Here is a 19,896-nt window from a genome sequence, read left to right as displayed (position 1 = left end):
CGTCATCACTCAAGCTCCGTCTTCCGACTCTCGTCATGGCGTCGTCGCGACTCCACTTACTTCATGCCATTGTTCCAGCGACGTCGTTCCTTCTTCGTCAGTTAATCGCCCTCACTGCGCCGTCGTTATACAGTGCTCGTCACACCGTCATTGTCGTGGCCAACTTGGTAAAGGTGTCTTCAGCAACATGGTGTCCCTTTACTTCCTGAATGCTAATCGAATTAACCTCGACAGTCATTGTGATACAGGTTCTCTCGCAATTTTTTTATAAGGGAGAAAAGATGCTTAATAAATGCGATTATAAATCCGCCAGCTAAATTGTGCGATTACTTTTTTCAAGGTGAGACGTACTGTGGCTAAATTATAGAAACTAGAAGAAATAGCTAGATACCTGGCCCTTAGAGGTGAACATGGGAAGTTTGTGGGCTTGTTGCACGTGCGGCCCGCTAGACATGCAGCTCTGAATCGTCAAGCATTTAAATTCGCGACCTATAAATATAAGCGCCCTGCTGGAGCTTGTGGTCATGTAACATAAAACAACACTTTGTACTTGCCTTTTGCCTGTCATCACGGCGGCTGCTGTCTAAATCATATCTCCTACCTTTCAGACAGAAAGGAGGAAAACACACAGGAGACCAGCAAGTGAGTATTTCGTAACTTTCTTCACAAGAAGACGCGCGTTCTGCGCACTTAATAAGCAGCCGCGTAGGTGTGAAATTTAAAAAGAAGCTTCAGCTGAAAGCCGCCTATCTTTTTCCAATCCAAAAACGCGTGAAATTGGGAAATGCTCCTATCAGCGAGCCGCTGAACAAATTTGAAGGAAATTTGTTGCACTTGAGCTATAAATCCAACAACTACTCCCGAAAGAAAAGCATTGTCCCTTCGCTATTGCAGGTACAAGAAGAAGTTCATGGCAGGAGTGATTGTGGTCCTTTGCCTCAGCGTGGTCGCTGCGCTGTTTCTCCTACAAGGGAAAGGTAAACAATTATGTAACTTGCACCATTTCTAATTATTCAAAATGATGAGGCATTTAAAGGCCGAAAGTGTAGGTGTGACTTTCTGAATTGATTCGGGGAAATTGCGTCTACTGGGGGCCCACTGATGAGGGTATCGCCCACGATCAGCACTTCTTCGTCATCGTCATAAGCCTATATTTTATGCCCACTGCAGGACAAAAGCCTCTCCCAAGGATATTCAATTACCCTTGTTTAGGGCCAGCTGGAAAATTCAAATGCCGGGAAATTTCTTAATTTCATCGCACCACCCAATTATCTGCCTTCGTAGACTGAGCTTCCCGTCCCTTGGCCGCCTTTCGGTAACTCTAATGGACCATCGGTTATCTAACCTACGCAATACATAGCCTGCCCAACTAAATTTCTTCAGAAGCTACACTGTGATATCGGCTGCTCCCGTTTCGCCAAACCATACCACCGCCTTGTTTGTTGTTGTTGCGCCTATAATGTTTAGTTCCATCGGTTGTTTCGTGGTCCCTGTAGCTAGTGCTGAAGCTCAAGTTTTTCCACCGATGTGACATTACAGGAAGACCGTAATTAGTGTGCGCTGTTTATTTCAACGTAAGCGGCAAGCGGCTGGTCGTAACTTGATAATCATAGTTTATCAGTACGTGCGCGTCTTATCGTCTCTTAGGTGTTGTGTAGTTTAAATTCACAGTACTTGAAACGGCAAGTGCACGACCTTAAGAGAAACCTGGCTTCACGAGAGCGAAGTTTCGTTAAAGCCGCCTAGTTTCAAGGCATTCATTTGAGACAACGAAGCGCATAAAATCGCGCTAGGACGTCATGCCAGTCAGACCTTGGCATTAGCGTAAGACAAGCTAAAGCGCAAAACAAATACATTAGCGGAAGTTGACGACATACAGTTGAACCCTGATATATCGAGCCAGCATATAATAAATTATTGTGCGTATATAATGATTAGCAGTAAAACGCTCTTGAAAATTTTCATAAAATTTTTATTTGACCTATCGATTTACGTATATATCGAACGTTTTTGTTATCCTCTTCAGGTTCGATATATCTGGGTTCGATTGTATTACATTACCGATAGGTTATTGCTGGACACCTGGTTCTTATATAACAGAAAACTAAAAGAGCCATGCGTTTGGTATTTTCTCCAGGGGGGATTTAAGCGATTAGCTGTGTTTAATGACCGCGACTAAATGTGACGCACCAAAAAAGTCACAGTAGCTATGGCAGTGCCGCATAGGTTACGCGAGCGCGACAAAATATAACGTGATCCCCATGGCTTCACTTGAGGCGCCTCGACTAACCATACCTGCATGGGTGGAATAACTAAACGGCGGGCACCATTTCCCCCTCGACAAAGGAAGTGTTTAGTGCTTAGGATGTGCTACGCCATCATTCCTCGGGACTCTTCGTGGTAGCGGATGCTGTACTGAGCTAACAGTGTTTTACGTTCTGATTGCAGAGTTCCATTCAGAGAAATCGCAGTAGCGTCGCGCCAAGGAGACGACCATAATGAGGCATCTCCCTCTACCTGAATGCGAAACTCATAAAATTGTTGCCGAGAATATTAATATGCTAGGCGCGCTGTCTGATCGCAGGGAAGGCTTCAAAGGGCTTAGGCGAGAGTAACCGAGTGCCTGGAGCACTGGGTAATGTCAGAGCCTGTCGCAAAGCTAAGAGTGCAAAGGCCAATGACCATTTAGCAAGAATCTGTATTCACATGCGTAAATGATGACCTCTGCTGCTTTACACTGTTCTTCCTCAAAAGGAGACCTTAAAATATTGTCTACAGGACTGGAGACTTTATTCTAGCCAAATATTCAGCAATTCCGTGCACGCCTTTAAAAGACGTACGATTTTCGAAAAAGAGCCGGAGTCACTCCAATAGCGTTGATAATCGTAGCCCAGATGTTTCTTTTAAACATGTAGGCGAATATATGATGTATAACTTTATCCACCAGACGAGCTTGTTGTCGTTAATGTAAAATTCTAGTAGAAACCTGTGCCCAAATACTCAGTTCAATACTTAAATTGAGTTTAAGTGCTTCGATAATAGCGGTCGTTCAAAGGCGGTGACGTTCTGCAAATGAGCACCCAGTCCTGCATTCAATTGCCGGCCATTGCCCGACGGAAGTAGACCACAAGAACGCTCGTGGACTTAGATTTAAATGTACATAAAGTATACCCTGGGCGGTCATCTTTATGTATGGATCCTCAGCACGGAAAACATGGACAAGAAAAATAAGAAGCTAACCGGGCAAGGTTTTGACTGGGAATAACTTTTACAGCAAAGATTTAGTGCCTCACTCTTCCCTTCACTTTGCGAGTGCTCGCTGCTGACCTGCCTTGAAAAACAGGCCAGTCCCAAAGATACTGGGTCTCTTCGATTGGTCGCCCCCGACTGTCCAGGACTGCTGGAAAGCAGTGTGTTCAGCTAATGAGCGTTGGCATCCTCAGTGTCTCTGACAGTCCTAAACAGCGCTGGACGGCAAGTGGAAGAAAATCGGCGCAAAACGAAGCCACCCGGAGAAGTCCGGCACATTATTAGGCTTAGGGAATTCGCGCGGTTCAACACAAACAAATTGGTGCCCAAGCGTGTAGGCGCGCATATAATATGGAGAAGATAGATAATCGAAAGAAGCGTTGAGTACGAGCGAGAACGGCTTCTACACGCAGCAAAGCGTGGTCTACAACGCGAGCGCATGCAGGGGCGCTATAACGTAAAATGATTCCAAACTGTTTTGATTCCAAACTCCTGACGTCAAATTTACGTAACCACCGACGCAAGAATCGGGCGGTGACCCGCAGCGTTGTCTGAACAACCCAATCAAACACTCTCCTCGTTTATAGGAGGTCACCTTTGTTCGCTTTCAAAACCAATAGCATTGTCTACACTCAGCGGTTTATCTTATCTAATTGGCTAACAAGAGGCGAGGAGCACGCTCTAGTGGAGAGGGTTTCGATGGGGCCGAGCCAGCACAGTGAAGAGGGTGGTGCCGGCTTCTCCGATTGGTCCGCTTCGCCTTGCTTAGCTTGCGGTGGCTGGTCGAAAATCGCGGAGGCGTGCAACAGAAGGATAAGAGTGCCGCTAAAACAGATCCTCAGCAAGCAAGAGTTGGCAGAGCGATGTCGTATGCATGCCGAAAGGGCTCGATAACGTTTTACTGCCACGCAAAAAGGTTTATCATGCGCAAATAAATCCATGCTTGCCGGCAGGTGCGAGTAGCGAGGGCCTGAGCGATCGGCGGGCAGCCATCTTCTATTCCTTTCGGAACGGGACAGTCTGTGGCTATTTAGAAAAAGTTTCAGTTTTGCTCGGCATACTATTGCATTTTTTGGCGTACACGTTAAGTTGACGTGGTGAGTTTTCGCGGTTTTGTGACGTCGCGTGACAGACAGGCGAAGTGGGCGTAGCCAGAAAACATTGGACCAATAGCAGAGGGCTACTGGTGAAAGGCGTGGAATCAGGAATGATTATTTTTCTTTTGTGCGGTTTAATCATGCATAGTCAGTGTCGGTTTCGTGACGTCGCGTGACAAACAGACGAAGTAGGGAGCGGCCCGAAAATGTTTTGACTAATCGTGGAGGCTGATTGCAGAAATAGGAATCAAAACAGTTTGTAATGATTTTACGTTATAGCGCCCCAGGTTCGTAAACGCCTAGTGGATAAGCCTTGATACACAGCGAGGAATGACTTAGAAGCCGAATTCACACTTGCTCGCAAACGAGAAGCAGGGCATCGTCGATACGAATTGATGAGACGGCAGTGGAACGGGGACCGTTTTGTTTGTGGGCGGGAACACGTACTTTGAGAAAGACTTAGTTCAGGACGAGTTTGGTTTGGTGTGTTGTGTGCGCGTTATTGACTCTCTCTTTCAGACGTGTATGCAGTGTTGGAGCGCCTAAAGCTTTTGTTGAGCGTTTGTTTTCTCGCGAAAAGGTGTCCAAGTTCGTAGTGTGCTCTATACTTGCATATGGTTGCTAAGCAAGAACGGCGTTTCCTGGGAAACACTAAAGAAAACGTTGCTTAAAACGATTCGCACATAGCATGGGAAGACCTGAAAATGTTATTGATGATTTCTTTCTTTCTTTATTGTTTCCTCATACACAGTCTAAGAATGGGCCGAGGTTAAAGGCGACAGAGCACCTGACTTGGGCCCCGGCCCCCTTGCACAATATACACAGACAAGATACAATAACAAAGTTCAGTCAGACAGACATCATAGGTTCAGACAGGGGGCAATATTAAAGGGGTCTAGTCACTGCTGGGATATGAAGTTATCACAGCAAACAATTAGTACAAAATATTTACATACGCAGCATGATGTCTGCAACATAATACAGAGCACAGCAATTCAGCACATTCAACACCATCATTCATAGCCATGGCACTCATCACAAAAACCAAGACACAAGAATCAAGCACAATTTCACAGCCGTGTATCAAATTGCAGAAGCTGCGAGTAGTATGACAAGGGAGGACAGAGCGCACTTTTTGAGGTAATTTACAGTAATGAAAACATAACGTCGCTGTTGACAAGAAACTTCCTGCAGTATTTCTTAAATGCATGTACACCTTTAGTAAAGTCTACCTGCATGTGTTTTCTGTTTAGAGCATTGGCTATTTGAAAAGATAATGCTTGCCTTCCATAGTTGGTTCTAACTTGCGGCATTTTTCGTTTTGGGTTTCGGGTACTGTATGAACTTGAGCTGGGCACTGTGGAAATATGTAACTTGTATTTATGGATCCATTGCTATAGCCTAAAGTAGTACACCTGTTCGGCCTTTAACATGTTATATTTCTTATATAACGGCTGTGTTCTCAATGACTGCTTGTTGCCTTTAAAATCTTGCAGTATGCGTAATATTTGCTTGTGTAATACATTAAGATTGTGGTAGTTAGTAACTGTTGTTGTTCCCCAAGTCAAGATTCCATAGCTCATGCTAGAGTAAACCAGTCAGTACTAGAGTACTTGTTTTAAACGTTTGGGTATTAGATGTTGTACTTTGTAAATGCGCCCAATGGTGCGAGACAGGCTTGATTTTAGTTGAATAACGTGAGTATTCCATGAGAGGAGGTGGCTAAACCAAACACCTAAAAACTTTTGTTCAGTAACCTGTTCCAGCAAATGTCCTTCAAAAGTAATGTTTACCGGGTAGCAGTCCCATTTATTAATTGGCTTAAAAATGACGTACTTTGTTTTATTGATATTTAGACTAACAATTTCTATGAAACCATGCAGATAACCGTAATAAATAGTCATTGACAGAGGTCTCTAAACATTGCATGGTTTCTCCGGTGAAAAAAAAACATTAGTATCGTCTGCATACATTATTAATTACGGGGATCCATGTATAGTTGTAATATCATTCATATAGATAAGAAAGAGTAGAGGTCCCAGAATAGAGCCCTGGGGAACGCCCTGTTGTACTACGAGTTTGCTGGAGGACCAATTGTTAACACATACATATTGACAACGTTTCTCTCGATAACTCTGAATCAGTTTTAGCGCCACCCCTCTAATGCCATATTGTTCTAATTTTCTTAACAAAATAATATGTTGAACAGTGTCGAAGGCTTTGCTAAAATCTATAAATAAGCCAAGGGTGAGCAGCTTTTTTTCTATATTTTCAATTATCTTATCCTTGATGTCAATTAGCGCAATCTCCACTGATTTGTTTGCTTGAAAGCCGTACTGAGCTTCTGTTATTACTCGGTGCTTCATAAAAAAAACCGTTTAGCCTGTGATTGATGACGTATTCGAATACCTTTGAAAACACTGTCAGCACTGAATTGGGCTTGTAATTATTAATGTTGGTCTCACCACCACCTTTGTAGACAGGTGTAACTTTTGCGATCTTTAATTCATGTGGGAAATCTCCGCTAAGAAGCATCTGATTTATTATATGCTATAATATGGGGCTTATCAAGCATACCAAATGCTTAGTGGGCAAAACTTTTAACCCTTCGTCACCACAAGCGACTTGGTTTTTTATATTTCCTATTATTTTTTCAATTTCATGAGACGTTGTAGGGGCAAGCATGATTGACTCCACCAAGCTATTTATACGTACGCAGTCATTGGAAGTGTCGCGCCGTCCTGAATAAACACCTACTTTGACGAAGTGCCGATTGATTGCTTCTACTAAATCGTTCCCTGTTAGAAGCACTCGCCAAGGCAACTATTCGTTTACTCCTTCTCTCTCATCATGTCTTTCTGCTTCTTCCGTTCGGTCGCTCGTTCGTTCATTCATTTGTTCGTTCGGGTTTCTGCGAAATTTTTCGTCAAAGTTAAGCTTAGGGGTGCTCTCTTACGATGTCTTTCGCAACCAGGATTTAGCTGCGGCGCACAGCTGGTCCTAAATTTCTCATCATCTCATTACTGTTTCAGCATTAAAATAATTGGCGCTGACGTTTTAGAGTAATATTGAAATTTTGTTGCAGAGACCGCGGCGTATGCTGGTCAAAAGACAGAGGCAGCAGCGGAGGTTTCTACGACAGCTCCAGTCAAAGTCCTAGTCAAGGTAACACCGGCGCCTTCAAAACCTTCAGGTACGATTCATTACTAGAACTGAAGAAACAAAATTGCTCCATCATCCCGTAGGGGAACCCTGAGTAGTATGCGAAGCAGCCATGGGGTCGACTCAAGGTAGTTTTATCAGCTGTATAAACTTGGACATGCAGCAGCACCAGCAACGCGCAGAACTGTTGTCGACGCCGTCGGCGTTTTGCCCGCGTTCGCACCGAACGCGCGCGGCGTTGGTGACTGTTGCCGGTGCCTCTGGGGCGCCTACCGTCGCGCCTCTAACCAAAGCTGCTTCGCATTATCGCGCGCGGAGCCGCAGGTGTTGCCATTCGTTGAGCAATCCGGAGAGGAGAGGAGCGTCAGAGAGGAGAGGAGGAATGCCGAGAGAGGAGATGAGACAAGAAGAGGAGAGGAAGGGGGAGGAGGAGGAGAGGAGATGAGACAAGGAGAGGACAGGAGGGGAGGAGGATGCGCATGCGCAGTAGGGTTGTGGACGCCGCACGGCAGAGGGAGGGAGGGAGGGAGTGAGTGAGTGACATAGCCCCGAGCATAAGATGCTTCGCATCTAAAAAGAACTCGCCTTTGACAAGCATTGTCTGAATGCGTCAGAAAAATTATGTGTAAAGTGCGGGAAGTCGATCACGTGGTCGAGCTCATATATATATATATATATATATATATATATATGATTTGAAGCGGGGTATTCTACCTCTGCTCCACGCCACCACTTTCGTCCTGAGAGGGAGAGGCCTTCGTCCTGCAGTGGACATAAAATATAGGCTGATGATATATATATATATATATATATATATATATATATATATATTACTGTTACGTGTGGAAAGACACCGGACGGCCGGGCTGAGCGACGTGACGCCTGTGATAATACTCGAAGACAGCAGCGCAGACATCGATGTTGGTGACTTCTGTAACCGAAACCGCGGCCTGCGGTAGGACTGCCCTGGACGGCACTGGTCGCGGCTTGCTCCGGCGTGGTGTTCCGGGAAGTGTGTCTTCGAACTCGCGTAGCGGTGTTGGCCGGAACGTCTCCGTCAGTGCCCCGTAATACATCCATGCGGCGGGCGCGAACCACTGCGGGGGACACGGGCAACGGCCGCAGCGATCGTTTACCCAACAAGCGGCAGGTCCCCGATTTATGACTCGAGTGCGAGCCGTGGACTGCGACTCTGCTGAGCGCTATGGCCCGACGACTACGCTGGTCCTGAATTGCGATGGCTGGAGGCGTTCCTGTACCGGCCCTCGCTCGAGACACCCATAGACGAACTGGAGAGGACCCTGTGCAGCGGGGGTTTTAAGCAGACCTTAAAACCCCCCATTACGCGTGCGATGCTCTTACCATTGAGCTACCACGCCGCCGTTCTCCCATCCACTTTCTGGGGTATTTATGTCTTACAACTAGAACTAACCCTGGGAGTGTTAGCCAGCGCCACCACTCACAAACCTAGGCGGCAGATGTGGAACTTCCTTTCTGCCGCAGGCGTCACGAGTACGTGTTCTTTTTGGGTGAAGGCAACTGGTCAATAAACCCACATATGCTACCTGAAGGCATCAATGTTGCTGGATTAGAGCCCCCGTTATGTAATGAACCAGAAGAAAGGGAACAAAGGCCCCGAGTTTTGGTTTTGCATCATTTTAATTAATTGATCGTTTCTTTAATTCAATTGGTAAGTACAAGTAATTTACCCTATATTGTCCTTGGTGTCATTGTTTGTTGGCGCTTATGATATGAATAATACAAATAGGGCCCCTCGGTTCCTTTTCTTCTCGTTGATATATATATATATATATATATATATATATATATATATATATATATATATATATATATTGTCACGTGTATAAAACTATTTACACGATGTATTTTCACACTGCTGAGACTCTACAGAGGCTGTTGCCACTTCGGCGTCTTATCCGTCGGCACCATTGTCTGCTTTCCGCACCGTAACAATATATACATATATATATATATATATATATATATACATACATGTATGCGTGTGTGTGTGTGTGTGTGTGTGTGTGTGTGTGTGAACGAGATGAGAGGAAACCGAGTGGGGTCCGATTTTTATTAGTCGTACTATAAGAGCCAACCGACATTGACACCAAGGACAGCATAGAAGAAATTATCTGCAGTCTTTATTTGAACCAAAGAAACGATAAATGGAAATAAATGGGGATGAAAAATGCGGACCGCAGATGGGATACGAACCCACGTCGTCGCGTTAACGCGTGCAATTTCCTTACCCATTAAGCTTACCAATCTGACCGATTGAGGAACATCGACAGAAGCATTCCTCATGACCAGGGATGGCACAATATAGGCATACTGGGCGATTGTCTGGCGTGCGCCATGGATCAGTGTTGGCTCGTAACCTGGTAGGAAAACGCGGGAGCTGCCTCTGACGAACTCCAGATTAGCGGGGCAGTCGCGCCACATTTCGCTCCGTTTGCAACGCGCCGCACGAGATCGACTGTCCGCGGCAGCCAGTATACTGCGAAATGAAACCACGTATACGGCTGCGCTCAAATTTCGCATTAGGGAGTATCGTAATTCTCGGTTAACCTTTCTTTTTCACCAGTCACAAATGGCAGTGCGGCCTCCTCAAGTCGCTGATGCGATTGAGCCTGTCGTCAGGCTCAATCGCATCAATCAATCACTCAATCGAGTTGACGTCGTCATGTTGCCGCCACCACGCCGTGGCGGAGTGTGTATTAACCATTGGTAATAACCCATCAACGGAACTTTTGTATAAGTGCTTCAAAACAATTAACATGAAGTTACTTTAGGAAGGAGACACGGAAATAACTCTTTTGCGATTGTAGACAATACTAGAAGTTTCGTTCGTTTCATTAACACATGCGCACAAAGGCCGCTCGGTGTACAAAACTCAAATACAAATAGAGTCAAGAAGAAGTGTCGCTCCTTTGTTTCAGTCGGTCTTACGTGCATTACTGAAACCCTGTCGAAAGTCGTGGCTTCTGCGTACAACGACATGTGCAACAGACTGTACGTGAAGCTGGAACTCGACGAAGACGGCTTCTTTAACCCAGGTGAGTAAAGGCATTCAGGGAGAAGGAGTATACAAGCGGCTCAACAATATGGTATTGTGAGATTTGTTAGATGTTACTGTCACTAATCCTAAAACATGTTTGTGTCGGCACTTCGAGAGATCGACCCTGCTCTCTCCTGCAGGCATACCAAAGAGAAACAATAAATCAGGTTGGACAAAGAAAGTATTTCTTCAAAACTTTGTTATTTACTTGGGTAAGAGACAAGGCTAGGGCACTACGAAAGGAACCGAACGCCAACCTTTCATTTTGGATTTTCGCGCCTAAACCCAATCGCCGGTACCTCAGCGTGACGTCCCGTGTTGCAGAGTAGTTTTACGTGTCTGAGCCTGGTGCAGTAAGATTGCAGTAATTTCGTCGTTAAGAATGGAATGAATCAAGTAGGCCCATGCAGACGCCCTAGTATTCTATGACGTCATAGCCAGGTGGTGTGAGAACTTAGTGTCGCTCTTAGTCTTTCCATGTTACTTTTTTTTCTTCTCAAGCTAATTTTTACGATAGGAGTGTTATTTATGTGGTTTAGAACAGTTATTTTCTCATACAGCTTAGTATGATTTTCTATTTAGTTTCTCTTTACAGTGGGGTGTAGTAATTGAATTGAAATTGTTTATTTGCCATCCTGTAGATTTACAGATGGGGGGACTGTAGAAAAAAAGCTATACATCAACAGCTTGACGAGTCTACAATCCCTGTTTCTGCAGGGAGGTAGCATAACATATGCGCACATACATACATATTATAGCTGTATACAGAGCTTCAATGACATGTTTCTCAAGAAACAAATGCAAAAAACACAGATACATAAAGCTACCGGATATTACATCGAAACCGTATACATCAGTTTCAGTTCCTTGGATGATGTAAAAAGATCAAATCGGATCGAATTATAGTAATTTAACAGTGTTGGTATTACGTATTTAAGGCTTTGTTTCCCATAGTTTGAACGTGGTGTTGGTACTAACCAATCCTCAAAGTGTCTTGTAATGTAATGTGGAGCTTTTCTCTGGAGTTGGGCTAGAGTACGCAGGTTGCTGATATTTCGATAGATTTCCAGTTTATATACATGACTCAGACCATATCTGTAGAGATTGTGAGCTGGGATCACACCAGAGTTAATAAAGAAGGTTATTGTCGATGCTGTGTAGGAAGCGTTATATGCGTGGCGGAGATACTTCTTCTGTAACAGGTGAATATGTTCTAGATTAGTGGATGTTGTGTTACCCCATACTATTTGGCAATAGTTTAAATGTGATTGGAAAAGTGAATTGTACAGCAAGAGTTTAATACGTGTGGGATGAATGTATCTCATACGGCCTACTACACCAGTTATTCTACTTATTTTGCTTAGAGCATATTTGACGTGATTGTCCCATGACATGTTCGCTGAAAAGTTGACACCTAGACATTTGAAAGTCTCGACTATTTCAATACTCCTTGAGTATAATACAATATCTTGATGGGGAGGTATTTGCTTGTTTTTCGGTCTAAATATAACTGCTTTTGTTTTGCTTGCATTTATCTTCATTAAATTCACTCTCGACCATTCCTCTAAGGATTTCATAGCATTGCTACATTGTTCTATAAGAACATGAATATTATTACCAGTGAAAAAAATACTCGTGTCGTCCGCATAAATAATAAACCTTGCCTGAGAATTAATATTGACATCATTCGGATAGATATTAAAAGCAAAGGCCCAAGAATACTTCCCTGTGGCACTCCACAATGGACAGCTCTAGGCTTAGAAGCAAAAGTGTCGATTTTCACAATTTGTGTTCTATTAGATAAGTAAGATTTGACAAGAGATAATGCCTGCCCTCGTATTCCATAATAGTTTAATTTCTCCAATAAAATGTTATGGTCAACTAAATCAAAGGCCTTAGAGGAGTCTACGAAAATACCAACAACTATAGCTTTGTTTTCAAACTCTGTTAATATATATTCTTTCTGCTCTACTAATGCTAACTCGACTGATTTTTTCTTACGAAAACCAAATTGGTGTGGTGTTAACAGGTTATGTTTTTCAATGAACTTTGTCATCCTTGAATGCAAAATTTTTTCAAACACCTTTGAAAAGATTGGTAAAATGGATACCGGCCTGTAATTTCCTAAGTCATTACGATCTCCTTTTTTATATAGAACGATTACTTTCGCAGACTGCATTTTCACTGGAAAAATTGTCGATTCCAGACACATGTTAAAAATATGGGTGAGTGTTGGGGCAATAATTTCAACTACATGTTTAATTGGGCACACTTGAAAACCGTCAATGTCACAACTACTGCTATTGTTTAAGGTTTTTGTAACTGACACAACTTCATCCGGTGTGACGGGCTGAAGGTATATTGTGTTCTCATTGTTAGTGCAAACATATTTACTAGCATGACGGGTCGTAGCGTGAGCCATATCTGTGAAAAAAATTATTGAATGCATCAGCTAGTTCAATACCCGATAATTCTTTGCCATTAATTTGTAACTGCGATAAAGGCGTGTGGCAATCACTACGATTCAAAAGTGGGTTCAACCTCGACCATAGTAGGCTGTGTTTACGGCTTTCGATGTCTAGGAAAGATGAGTAGTATGCTGTGCGTGCATGCCGTAACTTCTTAGTTAACTTGTTTCGATACTTTTTAAATATGGCAAGGTCATCTGTTGATCGCGTGTGGAGGAAATGTTGGTATAGCTTGTCCCTCATTTTCATTTCTTCACGTAAATCAGGTGTAATCCATGGTTTCCGTGTTTTTCTACTTTTCTTACGTGTCCTGGAAGGAAAGCTGTTGTGGTATAGGAGGGATAAAATATCAATGAACATATTGTAAGCCTCGTTGGCATCTGTTAGGTTAGTTATCACATACCACTCTACTGCCAAAAGAGTATCATAAAACGATGTCAGAGTTGAGTCTGTAATTAATTGGTATGACAGTGGTGGGAACTTTTTTCCTCTTAATCCGCTGATTTCAGCACACAGAAACACCGGCAAATGGTCACTGATGGAACAAGACGCCGGATTTAATGTTTGATTGTAAGGAGTTAGTGAAAAATAAATCCAGAGTTGACTGGCCTTGAGGCGTAACCCTAGTAGGCGTGGTGATTAGGTTGGCAAAGCCGTTCGATAATATAATCATATTGAAAGAATTCGATGACTGACTATTCGAACACCATGTCAATGTTGAAATCTCCACCAGCTATTAAAGGTTTGGAATTATGATTTTGAACCACATACGCAAGGAATTCATCGTAGAACTTTATAAACGCCCGTATATCACCAGTGGGTGGTCGATAGCACACAGAAAAAACATGCTTACCAGTGCATAGTGACAACATTTCATAGTCAGGTGAAAGCACATTATAAGAATGAAGGATTTGACATTCAACGTCATCTGCAATCACCAACGCTACTCCACCCCCTCGAGAGTGCGACCTGTTTAAATAGTAAGTATTATAATTAGGCAACCTAAATATATCACTTTCAGAAGTGCTCCGTGTTTCGGTTAACATGATCACAGAAAATTGAAAAGAAAATTCGGTAAGCAGCTCCTCCAAGCACAGCATTTTGTTTTTCACAGATCGCGTATTTAGGTGGATACATTTTATGGAGGCTGTAGTAAATGTTGCGACAATTTCATTTACATCATTTGGTAAGTAATACTGCACTTCATCATACATCCTTCAGGTATTGCAACCAACGTATTGCACTGTTTAGAGCTCCTCAAGATCATCCTTATCCTTAATGTGAACTGCATGAGCTCCCTCGGTCTTCCGAACAAGGACCTTGCCATTGACGTGCCAAACAAACTTGTAACCCTTTTGCCTTGCCGCTTCTTTCGTAGCCCGTAGAAGCTCCCTGCTGTGCCGAGTCAGGTTTTCTTGAAAGAAAATTCGAGCGTTGTCGCCAGTAAGGGTGCACTTTTTCTTTAGCCACGCGTCTCTGGTCTCTTGTTTTGTGAAGCGGATAATAATTCCTGGTACTTTGCCTTGCTTAGCGAGCAGCCGATGCACGGATGCGACATCAGCCTCTGTAAGCTGAGGTACCTTAAGCTTATCAGCCACTTCATTTAGAGAGGTTATCAGGTTTTCACCCTCCACAACAGGGATTCCGTGAACTTCCAAGTCGCCTACTTCGGAACTCAAGATCATTCACCTGCCGTATAAGGTCACATTCTGCAGATGCACGTACCTTTTCTCTTTCTTCCAATTCTGTCACCCTTTTTTCTTAGCCCCTTGATTTCAGTGTCTTGCTTACTTATCTTTTCTTGAAATTCATCGAATTTCTGGGATAGAAACTGAACCGACTGTTCCATGCTATTTACTTTTCCTATTAAAGCCGGCAAGCCCTCAAGTTTCTCGTTGATCGATGCAAGAACTGAATGCACGTCAACTTCATCGTCGCTGCGACTACCCCGTGGGCCCATGCTCTTACATGTCACGCATTTCCAGGCCTTCTTGGCCGTTTCCGACTTCGATTTGTACGATTTTTCTAACAAGCCAGCACACCTCCCGAAGTGGTACATGTGTAAACACTCGCTACATTTCACAGACCCTTCACCCTGTACAGGTAACTGGCACGATAAGCAAGTGTCGGGCATAGTGTAGTAAAGGCACAAGCAGACACACACAAAAAAAGGAACCAGGAGCTAGAAAGTTCTGCAGAGCAACTACAGGTTAAGCCTGTGGTATCATTCTATAGCAGCAATGGCAGCAGTGGCAGCAGCGACAGCTTAAATAAGAGAAAACTGCAGCAGTACAAGAATATGCCAAAAATCACTAACCTGCAACAGCAGTGTACACAGAATCAGACGTGTTTCCAGATGCTGCCGCCACTGCCAAAAGACCGCTGACTGGGAGACGCCCCCACTATATCAGGCTGCGATGCGTCGAACTGCGCTTGCGCAGATAGTGTCAGTCAGAGTCGCGAAGCTAGAAGCGGGGCACGGTCGAGCAGATTTCGTCGAAAAACGGTGACGATAACAGTGCCCACAGGAAGGCAGTAGATCCGAAGATGCTCAGGTACGGTTGAAGTCAGCACGGCTCCAATGCGGTTCCAATGCGGCAACTGCAACAGCCTGCAACAGCAGTGTACACTGAACCAGACGTGTTTCCAGATGCTGCCGCCACTGCCAAAAGGGTAGCGCTCCCTATGTATTTATTTGCCTAATGTTTTTTTTTATTACAGATGCCTATATCCCCAATAAGGCATTATCGCAAGGGTCCTTTGTTACCGCGGCAATTTAGGCGTAACAAGGAATAGCAATATGAACACGAAGAAAACAATCAATAAAGAGTCGTAAATAAACAAAGCCAAACACAAAAACTCGGAAAGAGAAGCATTATATCGTTGTAGACAGTTCTTAGCACAACAAATGACAAATTGTACATACCGATACACAGAAAGTGGTTGAGATATAAGGAAATATAATCGTTTAAATTTATAAAATCTTCCAAATGTACAGTATTTCGTAGCTTTTTTCAGTCTTTGACCGCATTGCAAAAATAAAGAGTTCTAAAATGTCAATACGACATTGCTACCGTGGCCTCGTTTTGGTGTTTTTTCTTCCTTTGAAGCATGATTTATTCCTAATAAAACATACTGGGGCAACTTTAGAACAGGCCTTTGTCGATTCCATTGAATTTTGCCTGTAATGACCCGAGCACGCTCGAAATTTTCCGGCCTATAACCTCATGAGATGCTAAAGCAATGCACTGTCGTCACAGTGATGTTTACGTGACTCACTGCTTGTACTTCACAATGAATCTTGATCTCATTCCACATAGGTGCCATTATGCTAAAGGAACGTACCTTCCAAACTTCCTTTTCTCAACCTGTCCTATAAGGAAGGAATGACCTTGAGCGTTTGCGTGTCTTCGGTGGAGCTTCCTTGTACTGAGCACCATACGGTAATACCGGTATCCCACGGCCACTTTCTTTCGCGATCGAGCCCGATCCGAATCAAATTTCTTGATCGCAATCGACAATGATCACTGCTACGCGGTACAACGATCCGAATCGAATTTGGGTAAGCTCAAGCGCACCAGGTGCAATTAGTGGGTCCAAATCGCTTGTAATATTTCTCATAATAAGCTAAAAATTTTAAATAGGTACTCTTCTTTTTTTTCATGCGATATTGTTTCGTTTGTCATTGTGGGTAAGGCCAGTATCGTCCGCTGATCGTCTGGTAATCTCAGAACTACATGGTCGTCTGCCTACGACCGCGATCAAGGGCGCGATGCACGACTGGCGATTGTCCGGATCAGAATTGAGTGAGATAGTGATCGAAAGTGCCCATATAGCAGTAATTGATCCGGATCGAACTCGATCCTAATTGGGCCCGATCGCTAACGAAAGTGACCGTGCGTCACAATAACCTAATATTAATGCACATTAAATTCCCTAAGCAACTGAAACATCTTCATTTCGTTTCGTATTGTAACATGTTTCAATGAGTAATGTAGTGGAACATATTTGCAAAAAATGTTCCACCTATTTAGTTGAAGGCGTGTGGAACGATATTACGGGTGTATCCAGTGAGTCATCTGCACGTGCTTTTTTTTTTCAGCTCCAGCATCAATGAAAGAAATCAGCATTGTACACCCGAAGACAGTGGGATACGCCATCTCACTTCGTGGCCGAGAAGACTACTCAGCGCTTTTCGCTGCCGCGAAAAAGGATGAAAATTGGTTGAAGATGGGTTGCGCATTGCTGGACGTGGCTTTTCGAAAAGTGTTTGCGACGAACGTGGTCAAAGTAAGTTTTTCGAAACGCAATGATTTGTTTGAGCTCCTGGGAATAATAGTGCGTATCTTTTTTCGCGCAAAAGAGCAACCCTTTGTGTGAGAAATAACCAACCTCAAAAAGAAGAGGAAAAGTTCAATGGCTATGACGGCCATTGGAGTAGAGATGGTGCTTCGTTCGGCGAATATATTGAATTATTCCCTCCAATATTATGCGTGCTGGCGCCGGGTGCACATAAAGGACATATTTTGACAGGAACTAAAACAAAAGGGAACGAACAGCGACTACGCTCGCTTACCCCCCCACCCCTGGGATAGCTCAGCGGATAAGACGTTCCACAGTTAAGCTCGAGGTCACGTGTTCGTTGCCGGCCTTGGCGGCCGCACGCCCCTACAGTCGGATTTCAACAACGTTCGTGCAGCGTGCATGGGTTGAAAAAGCCGATGTAGTTGAAATGAATCCAGGGTGTGCCACTGCAGCGTGCTTGATAATTATATCACGGTTGTGGCACTTAAAATTACAAATTGTATTAAATATGAATGATTGATGGTTTACTTCTGAAGCACACCTTGTTTATCACATTGCAAAACAGCCACTGTATACATATAATGACTGTAGTCTGCGTGATGTGCTCAGTTTTTGCCATTTCCTCATGTCTGCACGATGAATACTGTTGCCATCTTGAACGTAATAGCTGTTTAGGCTGACTGGGTGGCGCACCTAAAGAGCGCTTTTTTTTTCGGTGTCTGTAAATTTTATTTCTTGAGATCATAACAGTAAACATATGCTGATTGCATGTTGTTTCAAGTGGCCCAAAAGTGCAGCGCTGAAGCCCTATTGGGATGTGTTGAATCATGAATCATGAATGAGATCATGAATCCTGAAGCTCTACGCTCACTTTTCTGCATACTAGGGGCCGAATTCCCGAAGCTTTTCGGTCGTAAGAACTCCTTAAAATTTGGCGGCTGCCTTCGTTAATCATATGACAATCATCAGGATTGGCTGAACTTTTTCCTACGAACAAGTCCATCGTAAGAGGCTTCTGCGAATTTGGACCTAGAAGTTATACGTATAAATCTCAGCATGCACTGTGGGGGTCTCGTGACGGTGAAGAAGTAAGCATTATCAAAACTATGAGTTAGGAACCAAACTGTGTTCGCGATTCCGCCTTAGCGCTCGCCACCTAGCGGCCTCGCCGAGAACCAGCCGATTTATGTTCCGCCATGATGCTAGAGGGTTTCATAATTTCGGCGCGCGCGGAAGCGTTCCCTCGTAGTTCTCAAATCGTCACGATCCCGCCTCGCACAAGTCCGAATAAGAGAAAAGGGATGTCGAAAGACGTTTTCTGTGACTTTTATGCATGTCATCGGGGTGGAAAGACTGCAATCGATCATTTTACTGTTTCCCGAAAGAAGCAGACGACGAGCATCGGAGAGCAACATCAGTAAGAAACTTGAGCACTGAGATAAAGGTGAATGACACTACGCTATTCTTTGCGAGACACTTTACTCTGGACGACATCTTGCTTCCCGTTTGGTTGACAATTCCTTTCTTTTTATACATTTTAATTACCATGCGGGCTTTTCAAATCGCGGAGTACACTTTCGTTTAGGCAGACGCTTTAATAAATGATAGAGGCTGAAGCTTCATTTGGTTTTGGTTATATTTTCTGCCCGAGCCTAACTGCCACCAGTGCTTTTAGACAGCTGGAATATTTTCGCTAATCTGCTTTTGTCCGCAAGCAAGGTAGCAGTGAAAGTTAACTAGCCAGAAATGCCTGAAGTAGATCATGGGGTGCGTTATGCGGAAAAGGACACACCCTTTTGACAGCATGCTTTAGTTCTTCGGTGTAAGCAGAACATCTTGTGTTCTCATTTAGTGGGGTCAGTTGCAAGTTTATTTGCTCGCAAGAAATTTAGGGGCATCAGGAAACAGCGCTCGTTCCAGTTTTTGAGCATTCGACATGCGCATCGCGTAGCTAGTTTGTTTCCCGACACTGTGAACGCAACTGAATTCCGTTGTAACTGGTTAAATTCGTTTCGAAGTCATACATTTACATTCAAACATTTACATTTGCTCGAAATAAATCATTGCTCAATTTCGGAAACCTGCTGGAAGAAACGCAGTTTGGTACTATTGGTTGTTCTGGCTTTTCGCGTTTTCAAGTTTCACGGGGATGTGAGACCAACTATGGGTGGCGGGTGTCTGCTATTTTCCCAAGCCCGGGCCCTACTTCGAACACCGCGTACTGCATACACGAACAAGCACTAGCCGTCAGACGCACACGACCTTATTACATGGACCAGCGAAATAAAGAAATGGGGCATCGTGACTGGAGCTTTCATTTGCTTTGATCCCAAGAGACACTGACCACACCCGAGCCACAGTGGCTTAGGCTGACCACGCAACTTACAGTTTTTAGCGTCGTTCTGTCAGTGCACAGTATCCGTACATTGCTTCTGAAAGCACGATCGACGTTACTGTCGATACTTTGAGATGCTATATGTGGTATAATGAAGCACGAGTCGCAGCGCGTAGTTGCTTATGAAGGTCGAAAACAGCC

At 43.9% G+C, this 19,896-nt stretch overlaps 1 protein-coding gene across 1 annotated transcript in view; it reads left to right on the top strand.

The window, feature by feature from the left end:
• The window catches only part of LOC125940881 (uncharacterized), a 98,973-nt gene that overhangs the window by 17,286 nt on the left and 61,791 nt on the right, over positions 1-19,896 (top strand). Inside the window, exons 3-7 of the mRNA XM_049657531.1 lie at positions 609-642; positions 895-977; positions 7,432-7,539; positions 10,469-10,585; positions 17,158-17,345. Coding sequence (XP_049513488.1) covers positions 911-977; positions 7,432-7,539; positions 10,469-10,585; positions 17,158-17,345 — 480 coding nt within the window. The 5' untranslated portion in view covers positions 609-642; positions 895-910. The remainder of the gene's footprint in view (positions 1-608; positions 643-894; positions 978-7,431; positions 7,540-10,468; positions 10,586-17,157; positions 17,346-19,896) is intronic.

The sequence above is a fragment of the Dermacentor silvarum genome, chromosome 10, assembly GCF_013339745.2.
Source record: "Dermacentor silvarum isolate Dsil-2018 chromosome 10, BIME_Dsil_1.4, whole genome shotgun sequence".
NCBI classification, from domain to species: Eukaryota; Metazoa; Arthropoda; class Arachnida; order Ixodida; family Ixodidae; genus Dermacentor; species Dermacentor silvarum.
The sequence above is the reverse complement of the archived record's forward strand: the minus strand, read 5'-3'. Positions and strand labels throughout refer to the sequence as shown.